General features: G+C 41.3%; 1 protein-coding gene across 1 annotated transcript in view; it reads left to right on the top strand.

Moving 5' to 3' along the window:
• Positions 1–14,361, top strand: part of TMEM232 (transmembrane protein 232) — a 149,596-nt gene that overhangs the window by 81,224 nt on the left and 54,011 nt on the right. Inside the window, exon 11 of the mRNA XM_065599249.1 lies at positions 7,422–7,600. Within this exon, the coding sequence (XP_065455321.1) occupies positions 7,422–7,600 (179 nt within the window). The remainder of the gene's footprint in view (positions 1–7,421; positions 7,601–14,361) is intronic.

The following is a 14,361-nucleotide window of genomic DNA, read 5'->3' as shown; positions in this document are numbered from 1 at the left end:
CAGAATATGGGCTTTACGTCTCTTCCAAAAATAAATAAATAAATAGGACACTCACTATTGCACCCTACCAATAATCACATAGTGTTAGGGCATTGTTTGAGAATTCCTTCGGGGCAAAGAGGGACATCTACTGAATGTCTTATAGCTTCTGCGTTTTTCCCTAGAGGTCTCCTATCAAACTAATGACCACCTTGGGCCCTGCTTAGCTAGTTAGACATGATGAGATGATATTCCAAGGCTCTCCATATAAACACAGTATATACACATACATCTGTAGATTTATTGCTTACGATGGGCCTGAGATACTGGGCTTGTCAGAGTTCCCAACACAGGGCACAATGGCTGTCTTACCACTTTGTTGAAAAGCTGAGCCTTCAAATTTTTCCTGAGCTGGCATGGAGCAACATTATCTGGATTTGAACACCCTTTGGTAGCTCATAAAATAACTGAAGATGACAGGTCTCCCTCCATCATCACTGTCTCTTCAATCATAGCAACAATTGCAGAGCTCTTGTGAAGTGGTTATTAAACTCTAGCTTTGAGAGCCTGTCCTCTGCATTTACACCAGGATTGCTACATAGAGACTCCTGAAGGCTAAAATCATGATCAAGGGAAGATATAAAAACCAGAGAAAAGTGTCACATTGATTTCTGAAAGTAAAAGAGTAGACCTTTTCGAAAATTATACATTCCTACCTCTTTTTTATCCTCAAGAGAAACTATCACTGGGGAATGAGCATGCTAAAATCAAATCAAATCTTTTTTTTTCTTTTGGACACTATTAACTGAGAACATTGTGATTGGTTTTTTTCTTCTCTCGTTATAAAATGGGTTTGCACTTTTAGGAAATTAAGGTAGAATATAAAGATTTATCTTAAGTCAGTGTAAATCTTCAAAACAAAACTACTACCACAGAAGACAGATCCTCAGGAAGAGATACCAATAGCAGCAATGAGAAGAAGGCAAACCAAAAACACTGTCACCTTGTGGTAATACACATAACATAGCCCTAGAACAGTTATGTCTCCATGATACAGAAACTATTACTGCATATACAGTCTACTTGTATTTTAATATACACATTACATATACAGGACTATTGACCCACTTGATCTCCCCCTAGTTAAAACTTTCCAACTTGGTATGGACAACTACACCTTCCAGGACCCTGCCAAAACCTCAAACAATAGGACTATACACCTATTGAATCTAGTGGAGGTCATCCCAAGGGGAGATACATATAGTAATCTCAATAGATGTAGAAAGAAAACTCATTATAAATACCTATGGCAGTGATTCTCAACTTTTTTCATACCATGTTATAACAGACATTTTTTTTAGTAACCCTCCTCCCATAAGTTTCAGCAGCCTCTCCCATCTCACCATTCAGAAAGTGAGGGTGATAGCAACTCTCTGTGATTTAAGGCCAAATTCTGAAATCCTTACACAGTTTTCATTTAAGTCTTACTTGGACAAACTCCTATTCAAGTCAGTGGGAAGTCTCTTTCTGTATCCAATCCAGTCAGTATTCCTGATGCTGCTGGGAAATCACACAACTGGTTACCATCAAGAAGGTAGCTCTGTTCTAGCCTAGCCCAGTTCTCAGCTTGTGTAGGTAAAGGGATGCCTCATCACATTAGCTTCACTACAGCAGCTCTCTCTTCACCACCTCAGTTCTTCAAACCTTAGCTAGCCATTTCTCTGCTAGATTGTGTTGGGACTCTTTTCTTGTTTCCTCTTCTCTCCTGCACCATCTCCAGAAGCAGCAGGACCCCTGCTAACCAACCCTTCCCTCCATCTGGGGGGCTTCATTGCCATCCTGACGAAAGTGGCTTTGCCTGGTCTGCTTCCACACTATGCATGCAGTTGGCCCCTATATCTCTCAGTGCTCATAGCTTGGTGTCAATCCACTCTGTCCAGGAAGGACCCACTCAGCGAGACGGCCATTCATATGGGCATCATTATCTATTCCAGCTAAGGTTTGCAGTCAGTCCAGCTGTATGTCATTTGTTTCAGTCAGCACATGAATGTTTTATAAATATTCATAACTGCTGATTGTGTGAGGACAGGTATATGAATACTGCCACAAATCCTGGACTTGAGTTCAGCTGTCCATTTATAAATATTCCTCTGAGCCAACTTGTCTTCCTGGAAAATCACAGGCGTCCACAAGTGAAGAAACAGAGGCCAACCAAATCAAAATATATAGGGGCGAAAAAAAAAGTAGGCCAACCCAATCACTTGTCTGCTCTTGACTGCCTGGCATGTCAACACAACAAGTGTTGTGTTGACACACAACACAACAAAAATTTGTTTGGGGGTCAGTTGGTGAAATATTTTGTTTTGATAATGGCAATTTTGAGAGATTTTTTAGACTTAAGAAGTACGTAGTCTTGTATGAAATGCAGCTGCCCTTAAAATCTCTGTGGCTGCATTTTTCTTTCAGCAATGGTGTCAGAATTAAATAACATATGTCTAGGAAAATATTGATCTGAATGTTGCAACACTGAGTTTCACTGCCTATACCACAGCGATTTGCTGTCTTTCCTGTACAGTTCAAACAGTTGCTAAAACTATTAATCACTGTTGTATATAATTAGGTAGTGTCAGTACTCTCCTAGGTGCTTTACAGAAATGTGGGAAGACAAACTCCCTGCCCCAAGCGTTTACATTCTGAATAGGCAATATATAATTGCAGGAGGGGATAGGATGGGATTTAACAAAAACCTGTATTTAACTAGTCAAGCACAGAACACATCAGGTTAATTCCATGATTTAATATATATTTATTTATCTCTGCAGGGTGGAGTGGAGATTACGGGCCTTTTGATAATGTAAACTGTTGCCAAGTTTTTAAAAGTTGGGTGCCTAAAGTTAGGCTTCTAAATCCATACTTAAGTCCCTAAATAAGTGACCTGATTTTCAGAAGTGCTATTTTGAGGGTTTAGGTGCTGTTCCTCTAGGAGTACATATAAATATAGGAGTACATTTCATTGTAACTAATTTACCTAAGTTTCACACAGAAAGTAAATTCCTGAGCCAGGATAAAATCCACATCTCCTGGACCATTCCATTTTTTTTCCTAATTGCATATTAGGATTTTTTCCTATAATGTTTATGTAAAAATACCTCTAGAAAGTTTTTAAGTGACAAAGTTAACACTTGCTGAAGCTAGCACAACTGCCTTTCAGGAAGGCATAGAGAAAAATCAATTGCCATTTTGCCTGTGCTCATGTTATATCAGAAGGCAGCAGAATTTATAAACAGTGATTAAGACTTCAGCCTCTCTCATTTTCAGTGATGTCAGTGTGTGGGAAAAATGTGTCTCATTTAAAATTTACTTGATATAGTAATTGTCTTGACTCTTGCATTAGAATTGCATTGGGGTGATACAGTTGTTGCTGAATTACCACTGACATTTTTGTTTTCAGTGCATGCTAAATTAACAATACGTTAAAAGACCAGAAAATGGAATAACCAGAAAACTCAGAATGGTTCTTTTCAGGTCCCTTGAATGGCTAATGGCTCTTTCTTTCTTTCTTTCTTTCTTTCTTTCTTTCTTTCTTTCTTGTTAGGGACTTCTGTTGCTGGGGCTTTATACATTTTTGCCAGAATATTCACTTGGTTAGCTGTCAGGAGCAGATTTCCTTTCAATATATTTAAAGCAACATTTTTGATAGCTGCCACTAGGTCATCCAAAGCAGAACAGAAGAGTGCCTTGTGATGCTGCAGGGGACCTGGATGAGTAGTTTTATAACAGTCAGGTTTCTCAGCAAATGTCTAGACATGATTATTAGATTGCAGTCCACTTTTTATGACAGTTCTAACATACTGCCATCTGTCTTTATAAGCAGAATTCATATATATATATATTTTGCATTAACTGTGTGCCATTTGGGTGCAATAAGTTCTCACAACTATTCTTCTTTGAGAAGACTGTAGCAGAGTTTAAATCAACAAGTGAAGAGCCATATGGCTCACTTGTTAAATCATCAATGGCTTTTAAAAAGGAATTGTGACTTGCTGGAGTATAGTTGGCTGGATGCTTTTATTATTTGTAATTTATCTTGTGGCTTTTAGAGCAAACCATATTCAGACTGATGATTCTTCTGTTGTGCTGGTAATATATTGTTCCTCATTGAACAAAGATTTAGAGCTTGTAAAGAGAGATGGTTTGTGCAAAACACTTATCTTTTATGAAAGTGAGATATATTGATAGTGAATTCTACGTAATGGCTATATTTTCACCACTGTATTTTGCTATTAATTATCATCTTTATGGTAGCACCTACAGTCTGCACACACTCAGGAAGACACAGACTCCTATCCTGCAAATTGATCTGACCGGTGGGGCCGGGAGGGGGGAGAAGACTTCTGTTCCTTGAATATCCCCATTGACTTCAAGGTACACATTATATACTTTGACAAAAAATGGTTAAATACACGTCAGCTATACCCAGCAGCCCCAAGCTATCCATTATTAGCTGATCAAAGCTCTATTTCTGATTGAATATTGTTCAGCTAATGTATTATTCAACAGATATTGGTGAAATTAGACTAATATATTTACAAGTATGTTTTCTGTGATTTTCTCCACCTCTGAGGCTTGTAGCTAAATATATTTATTTATACAGCAATCATACTCAAAAAGTTTCTTCCACTATCAGGGATATTTTTGCTTTCAGTTGATTTCCCAGCTAAGAACTGGAATGTCTCTGAAAGCAGTAGAATCTTTCGAAATGGAGGAAACTTAAGTGCAACTGCTGTAATTGTGTGTATGCATACCATTTGTATGTGTGCAGTATATATGTGCAATTTGAATTCCCAGAGAAAACTCAGTTGTAGTTAGCAAATTAATAATTGAAATGCCTGGACACTCAGAGCTAAGGTTAAACTTATCATAAAGTATATAAATCCATAGCTAATGTACCCAAACTACTAAACTTTGTCTCTTTGACAATCCCAACCTCTCATCTACCTTTCTTTTTTCCTTTTATAGCTGCTTTGTAAGATGTGATGTTGGATCAAGTCCAGAAGCTACAGTTTATATTCTCATGGAGTACCCTCCACCAGTTTGGAGAGAACTGCCAAGTAGTCCACTGGCTCCCATTCATTTCAGGATTCCATTTACAAATTTACCTCCTTAATTTTAAAACCTTCCATGGAGTTGATCCAGCCTCTTCCTGGACCTTTTTGTTCTCAAGTCCCTTCTCCACACCCTCTTTAAATCTTGTACTTGACCTGTCTGTTCCTTCATGCAATCTGCCCACCTTGGGCAGGGGAGCCTTTGCTGCCATCTGGAACAACCTTCCTGCAGTTCTCTGCTCATACTAGTATTCTTTCTGGTTGAAAATCTTTTGTAAATACACATACTGCCTCTTCCTTTGCCTAAATTTCTTAATTTCTCTCATGCCCCTGTGTTCATTTATTAATTTTTACATGGTTACAATGTATAAAGCCTTTTGGGATAGTTTGTATGAAAGCCTCTCTATAAAACAAAATTGGATTGTATATAGGTCCTGCATGGTGTCATTTATTTATTCTTATGGTTTGCATGATGTCTTTCTCATCTAATTAATTTTCCAATGTTTGTTTTGTGCTCTCTCCCTATAATTATCAGTCACACCATGATTTTGGTTCTCTGTATATCTTGTATTTGATTTAGTGCAATATTATTTACACATTCACCTTATAATTCATGGTTGAAAGAACAGATTCAGTGAATACTTTCTTTACAAGGCACTGGCTACTAAATGTCCTCTATAGCTTTGGTTTCAGATCTACTTTTGAAGGTCTTCAATGCAACTACTTAAGGTCTTACTGGATTGGAGTAATTCAGACAATATTTGTGTCTCCTCACTATTTTCGAAGTGCATTAGTTGTACCTCAGCCCCTAACACTTTCTGCTTGAGGTCTCTGGGCCAAGTTCTGCTCTTAGTTACACTGACTCACTGTTTTGTGCCTGTTATCCATGCTGACTTATCAGTTATCCAGAATCTTGTAAATCAGGTTCATATCATTTGTGCTAGTTTTAAATTCTCTGAGTCTGACCTTGAAGCTGCAGATCTCCATGATGGTAACAAGTTGGGTAACAGAGCTGTCCCCTAGCAATCAATAATCCTCAAACTGCAAACAACTCATGACTTGCTTTTGGGAACTGTGTTTGACCACAAGTACATGTGAAGGGATATAGTGCTCAAAACCAACGATTACCTTCAAAAATAGGAAATACAGTAGTGTTTGCTGGAACTGATCAATGATTTAATAATACCATTTACATATACGTTCATTCATTCTTACAATGTTATGTTTTTTTGTGTTGGTAGACCTGAATGTTTTGTGGTCTAGTGTCCAAAAGATTCAGAATAATACTTTTATTTCCAATAGCTTCAAACTATGCATACTTTATGTTTATAAGACACAGCCTACAATAGTGTGGGTTTGTTCCAGAGTTCATGCTACATTAATCTCAGTTCTAACAAGGGCAACTCTCATTTAATATTTATAAATCTGAATATTTTGTGCACAGTTCCCTTAAAAATACTCCAGTCCTCTTCCTTAAGTTCACTAGGAATACACAGTGGCACTGGCTTCTATAAGAAACTGTCTCAGCTTTCGATACAGCAAGGCTCAGCACCATCTGCCATTGCTAAGCCTTTTGAGCTCCTGTTGACTTCAAAGGGAATTAAACATGCTACTGAGCACCTTCCAGGAGGTACTCAGCATACTGCAGGACCAGGCTGCTAGATAGCAAGTGAGCATTATCTCATTATTTGAAATGTCCCTTAGACTACTTATAAGGGAGTGTAGGGGACATTATGAACGTGGAGGTAGTGTTATTTAAGACAACACGGGAAAGGTTTTCAGGGCAACCACTCTAATGTAACTTGTTTGGTTCCTTTGAAACTTTAAATGTTTTTATGCTTATCTGAAGTCTTCCACCCTCTGTTCCGAACAGAAAAGGGAACGGCAGTATTTTTTCATGAGAGCTGAACAATAGTGCACTGAGATCAAATCATTTTGCAAGTCTGGAATACTGTAATGGAGACTTATTTCCATTAACAGGCTTAGGCATCTTAACTTGACACTTAATACCTCCCACTCCATGTTCCCCTCCTTTCCCAGACCCCCACTCCTCCCCACACATAGTTTTCTTAGTCAGACTCACATATGCCAACAAAATCCGTGAACTAAGAGATTTGATTATTCTGTTCCAAAATCAAGTATCCCCTGTAGGATGGTTGAATTCACTAAGCCAAGCTCTCTGCAAGACTTCCCACAAAAACCTAAAGCATACTTTTCTGTAGTATATTAACTCTGCATTTAATAAAGGGTTTCTGTTTCTTTTTCTCTTCCTAAAATAGATTCATCTGATACCAAAATTGCTACATGTACCACATGCTAAAATATAATTATTTGCAGGTGAAGAACTATTCTGGGTTATTCGCTATGGTGTTGTTTACAATCTGGTTGTGATGTGCAATGAACTCTGTGGGGATGCGAGTCGAGAAGGCTTAAGGAATGCAGTATGGAAAGCTTTACAGAAACAAAAGAACAATGAAAAGGATAGCCGAGTCCTGGAAGCCATAAGAGTAGCTGAGGTATGTATAAAATCTAAGTAACTGGAACAGACCATCACTCCAGCCGGTCACCAGTGTAATATAATCTAAACATTTATTTTTAGAGTGAAAAAATGAGGATGCCTTTAATTAAAGGAACAATCTCTGAGCCATGACTAGTAGCAAGCGCATTGGTTAGTGGTATTGGTCTCCGGAGCCTACTTTGATATTTGTCAGAATGTGGATTTAATTTAAAATAGGTTTTAAAGGGTTACTATTTAGGTAAAAACTGACTTATTTTAAGTTTGATAGAGCAAAGAATATACTTTGGCTTCTAAATCCCTTAATATTTCAATTGGGTTTTTTATATAGCCTCCATGTTATTCAAACAAACCAAAAATAGTGAATGAGTTTCTCTTTCTGGTTTACTGGTCAGCAGTTAACTATTATTAGTGATCTTTACAGTCCTGCTGATGTTGCTGGTGGCTGATGCCTAGGCAGGAATAAGAGACTGCTATGCTACCTTTTGCTCAGATGGAAACAAAAAACTAAAAAGAATCATTGTGTTTTCTAAGGTCCAATCCAGCTCCCATGGCAATCAGTGTTAAAACTGCTATTGATCTCAACAGTGTGAGATTATTTATTATGTGAACTACATTATTGCCTAGAGTCCCCAACTGAGATCAAGTCCCCATTGTGCTAGGTACTGTACAAACACAGTAAGAGGCAGTCCCTGCCTCAAAGAGTTTACACTTCAAGTAGACAAGAGAAACAAAGGGTGGGAGAAAGGGCGTATTATCCCCATTTTACAGATGTGGAACATAGACACCAAGATAAAATGACTTGCCCAAGATCACACAGGAGGGTCTGTGGGAGGGTCAAGAATGGCACCCGGGACCTTGAATCCCAATCAAATGCTTTTATCACAAGCCTGTCCCTTTAAAAAAAAAAACCCAGACATCAGTGCTCACTAGACAATATCTCTGAGTTGTGTAACATTTCAAGGGGCACCAGGTAGGGTTATTTCCTATAGACATCATTGTTAACTCTATCCGCTGAGCCTTTGAAAGGAGCTCTTCAGAGTTAATGAAGGAAGGAAATCAGGGGACTTAACAAGGTGCACAAGGAGAAAAAAAAACTCTTCTAAATGCTGATGCTGATATTTTATTTAACTTAATGAAAACAGATGCTTTCATTCTGTAACTTCTTAAACTGTCAGCTATATTTGGCTATATCTCAGAGCAGAACATTAAACTGGAAACAGTGTCTGTCAATACCTAGAGGGTCTAGCCTGCCACATTTTCTCCACAGAATAGAAGTAGGTAAAAGGATAACATCACTGGGACTTAAGAATTTGGCAATTATTGTTTTAAGTGTGCTTTAGAGGATGAGTTCTTTGAATATAGACTCCATTCTTCATAAAATAGAAACAGAATTACAGAAGTGGGACAAGTTACAGTTAAGACAGGTAAGGAAGATAAATGTGCTGAAAATGGTGCCTGCAGAAAAGTTAAATTATGTATTAAATTCTCTGCCCAGTCCTATTATCTTAGGAAATTAGATAAGAATGTCTGATTTATTTAACTGGGATGAAAATAGGCCTAGGAGATTAAGTATTGAAATCTTTGATAACCTAGAGAACACAAGGGGATTTGTCAGCTATTCACTAGATATTCTTGGACATTTGCCTTTGCCCAACAGAATTAAGGCATGTCGTTTACCTTTTCCTGCACAAGTGCATGTGGAGTGAGGGGGTGGAGGTGGGAGGGGGAGGAGGAATGCTCAGACTAGCACTCCTTGAATGCTGGGAGCAGGTAGTTTCACACCCAGCAGCAACCCACAATGGTAAGGAGCATGATGAACTGGGCTTGAGGCACGGCTATGGCCCCTCCTATTTCTAGCATCAAGCATCTAGACTAGCATCTGGCAGCAGGTGCAAGGAGAGGATAGTGGTGTATGGGAAGGAATATATAATGTACTTTTTACCAGCAGGAATAAGGATAATTATCCCACACGTTTCCACCAGTGTTCTGAGATCCTCTCAGCAAAAACAACAGAGCACTTCCATTCAGCTGCTACAGGTACACCTACACACAGCACTCACCCTGGGATCAAGGCTATAGTATGTTCCTGAAGCTAACTAGCACCTCAGCACAAATAGAGATCAAAAAGGTACATTTTGCCTCCTTCTCTACTTCAGTTCCAGTGAACCACATTACAAGATAATTGATAATCTAGTTAGTTTGAATGGCCTACCTCTATGTATACAGAAGATCTCCTGTGGACCATGCTTAGCGGTGTGGCACATGACAACCTTTGCCTAAAGAGGAATAATACAGTCTTTATTAATTAAATTCAGATATGGTGTGAACAGGTGCGACTTCTATTGAAGTCAGTGGGCAATGTTTGTGCCTACACTAAATTTTTGTCCTTATAGGAAGAAATAGTTTCTCTAGGAATAATATTTTCCAGCCTTGCTAGGAATCACAATAGGATTTCAGTTAGAAACTCTGAAAATGAAAACAATTTCCCCAAGTAATACATATACAGGTAGAAATAGATATAGATTGTACTGTTGCAGTGAAATGAATTTACGTGTGTGCTTTAAGGTTATTGCAAAATAATGAAAAATTTAACTTGCTAAAACAAAGTATCTGTTTGTAGCCCATTAAGATTGTGTTTTCCTGGCCTTATGATCTCCACATCTTTAAGCAGATTGCAGTAGCTGCTTTCAAAGTACTTGAGTTACTTCCAGGATACAGTGGAATTGCTTTTCAGATTGTGGTAGATGCGCATTTGCCATACAAGCCTACATCATGAGAACTGCAAAATTGTCTACCACCACCAGTGCTAACAGGAAGGCAGCCACAAGCTCCTCTAAATAGATCAGTCACAGGCATTAAAACCACAGAGGATCAGAGGATCACAAGAGGGGAAAGGAGAAGCAATCAGTTCACAACTTCCTATTACCAAAGGGCGTATCTCTTGATTTAAAATAAGAACTCCCTGAACTTTCCTTCAGTCCCCAAATTAATTCCAAGCATTCTTTGGATTTCTAAACCATTTGATAAGGACTCCTCACCTCTCACCTCCCACCTCCCCTCAATTCCAACCCAGGGCTTTCCTGTTTCTTACATCTCCCCTCAGGAGCCTGGCCATCTCCCCGAAATACACACACACACAATGCCAGAGTCTTGGCCCTGGTCTACACTACGAGTTTAGGTCGAATTTAGCAGTGTTAGATCAATTTAACCCTGCACACATCCTCACAACGAAGCTATTTTTGTCGACTTAAAGGGCTCTTAAAATCGATTTCTGTACTCCTCCCCGATGAGGAGATTAGCGCTGAAATCGACATCGCCGGGTCGAATTTGGGATAGCGTAGATGCAATTCGACGGTATTGGCCTCCTGGAGCTATCCCAGAGTGCTCCATTGTGACCACTCTGGACAGCACTTTGAACTCAGATGCACTAGCCAGGTAGACAGGAAAAGCCCCGGGAACTTTTGAATTTCGTTTCCTGTTTGGCCAGCGTGGTGAACTCAGCAGCACTCAGCAGCACAGGTGACCATGCAGTCCCCCCAGAATGTTTCTACACTCCCCCTATCATCTCCGTCCCTGAGGTTATCGCAGATTAGAAGGCGAAAAAAACCACACTCGCGATTACGTTTTCCGAGCTCATGCAGTCCTCCCGCACTAATAGTGCACAGTGTAATGCATGGAGGCATTCAGTGGCAGAGGCCAGTAAAGAATTGCTGTGTTTGCTCAATGGCAAAAGTATCATGCCTTGCTGGCGATCCTGCCCGAGCCAGGTCGCTGTGTCACATGCACTCCGCACTGTGTCAGCCTTGGGCAGGGACATGACCGCTTTGTGAGCAGGAAGGCCATAGATATAGACATTGCATTAGGTAGCTTCTGTAGCTAGAGAAAACATTCCTGTGCATTCGGCAGTCTGTGGCAAAAAAAGAGAAGCCCCTTAGTGTAGTGGGGGCCTGACGACATGTACCCAAAACCACCCGCGACAAAGTTTTTGCCCCATCAGGCATTGGGAGCTTAACCCAGAATTCCAATGGGCAGCGGAGACTGTGTGAACTGTGGGATAGCTACCCACAGTGCACCGCTCTGTAAGTCGATGCTAGCCGCGGTAGTGAGGACACACTCCGCCGACTTAATGTGCTTAGTGTGGACATACACAATAGACTGTATAAAACTGAATTCTAAAAAATCGACTTCTATAAAATCGACCTAATTTAGTAGTGTAGACATACCCTTGGATTATGTAGATTGTAAACCCTTTTGCGGGGGCGGAGGCAAAGGGACCTTGTTTTCTTACTCTCTGTTAAGTGCCTTGTTCGCTGCTGGCAAAATAAGTAATAATGCAGGGAGAAGAAAGAAGCCTGACTCATCCTCCAGCTTCCAGTCCCTTAGGAAGTGATCTGCCCAGTCTGCTCTCCCAGATCCACTCAGGAGTCTTCTGCTGGGTGTGAGGTTGACCAACTGACCCCCCGCCACTCCCCCCCCACACACACACACAGGGCAGCAGAATACAGTGGTTTTGCTGACAGTTTCTAACAGTTTCTGACAGTTTAAACAGTATGGTAGGGTTAATGCCTCAGAGTGCACCATGGCAACGGGGTTCTCTTTGGAAAGGAAGGCAGGAGAGAGCTCATGTACTGTGAATTTAATGCATTTTGAGCCATACATTCCATAGTCCTTTTAGACAGCGCACCAGACTAGGACTCCAGAGAACCAGGTTCTCTTCCCAGCTCTACCACTGGCCTGATGGGTGATGTCACTTCTCTGTGCCTCAGTTTCCCTATCTATAAAATAATGACAATTCTACTGACTTCTTTTGTAAAGTGCTTTGAGATCTACTGATGAAAAGTGCTATATAAGTGCTAGGTATTGTTATTATTTAAAAGAAGCAGTTTAGTAGAATGCTGCTGAGTAGGAATAGGGCCCTGCTGTATCGTAGAAAAGTATAGCAGGTTACTGGCGTGGAAGCAGAGTAACACTCAGAAGTTAATACTGCACTGAATTAGTAGAAAGGAGACATACCAGACTATTGTCTTAAGAGAATAGATACACTAGGGGTATGTCTACACTACAGGATTAATCCGAATTTACAGAATTCGAATTTTGGAAACAGATTGTATAAAGTCGAATGTATGCGGCCACACTAAGCACATTAATTCGGCAGTGTGCGTATATGTACCGGGGCTAGCGTCGATTTCCGGAGCATTGCACTGTGGGTAGTTATCCCATAGTTCCCGCAGTCTCCCCCGCCCATTGGAATTCTGGGTTGAGATCCCAGTGCCTGATGGAGCAAAAAACATTGTCGCAGGTGGTTCTGGGTACAGCCTCACCCCTCCCTCCATGAAAGCAACGGCAGACAACCATTTTGCACCTTTTTTCCTGGGCAAACACTGCAGACTCCATACCACGGCAAGCATGGAGCCCGCTCAGCTCAAGACAGCAGTCATGAACACTGTAAACACCTCGCGCGTTCTCGTGCAGTTTATGCTGAACCAGGACCAGAAAAACGAGGAGAGGAGGAGGCGGCAACTGCAGCGCAGCGACAAGAGTGATGAGGACATGGACACAGAATTCTCTCAAACTGCGGGCCCCAGTGCTTTGGAGATCATGTTGTTAATGGGGCAGGTTCATGCCATGGAACGCCGATTCCGGGCCCGGGAAACAAGCACAGACTGGTGGGACTGCATAGCGTTGCAGGTGTGGGATGATTCCCAGTGGCTGCGGAACTTTCGCATGCGTAAGGGCACTTTCATGGAACTTTGTGACTTGCTTTCCCTGCCCTGAAGCACCAGAATACCAAGATGAGAGCAGCCCTCACAGGTGAGAAGCGAGTGGTGATAGCCCTGTGGAAGCTTGCAACGCCAGACAGCTACTGGTCAGTCGGGAATCAATTTGGAGTGGGCAAATCTACTGTGGGGGCTGCTGTGATGCAAGTAGCCAAAGCAATCACTGAGCTGACTCGCTCAGACCTTAGCCAAACCAATGGCCAAATGCACTGCTTGCTGTGTGCTCCACAATCTCTGTGAAAGTAAGGGGGAGACCTTTATGGCGGGGTGGGAGGCTGAGGCAAATCGCCTGGCTGCTGATTACGTGCAGCCAGACACCAGGGCGATTAGAAGAGCACACCAGGAAGCGCTGTGCATCAGAGAAGCTTTGAAAACCAGTTTCATGACTGGCCAGGCTACAGTGTGAAATTTCTGTTTGTTTCTCCTTCATGAAAAACCACCCCTTTATTGACTCATTCTCTGTAAGGAACCCACCCTCCCCCTTCCCCCAGCTTGCTTTCAAAGGAAATAAATTCATTATCGTTTAAAAATCATTTATTCTTTATTAATTGATTATAAAAAGAGGGAGAGAACCCGGGTGGGGTTTGGGAGGAGGATCGGCGGGAAGGAAAAGGCCACTAAAAAAAGGTTAAAAATTTAACCTCTAACCATTTGCTTGGGCTGTCCACTGGGGTGGAATGGGAGGGTGTACGGAGCCTCCCCGCCCCCCGCGTTCTTACACGTCTGGGTGAGGAGGCTATGGAACATGGTGAGGGGGGAGGGAGGTTATACAGGGGCTGTAGCGGCACTCTGTTATCCTGCTGCCATTTTTGAAGCTCCACCAGACGCCGGAGCATGTCTGTTTGCTCACACAGCAGCCCCAGTGTTGCATCCTGCCTCCTCTGATCTTCCTGCTGCCACCTCTCATCTCGAGTGTCTCTCCTCTCCTCACGTTGGTCTCTCCTGTCCTCACGTTGGTCCCTCATGTCCTCACGTTCACTGG

This window comes from Chrysemys picta, chromosome 6 (assembly GCF_011386835.1).
Source record: "Chrysemys picta bellii isolate R12L10 chromosome 6, ASM1138683v2, whole genome shotgun sequence".
NCBI classification, from domain to species: Eukaryota; Metazoa; Chordata; order Testudines; family Emydidae; genus Chrysemys; species Chrysemys picta.
The sequence above is the reverse complement of the archived record's forward strand: the minus strand, read 5'-3'. Positions and strand labels throughout refer to the sequence as shown.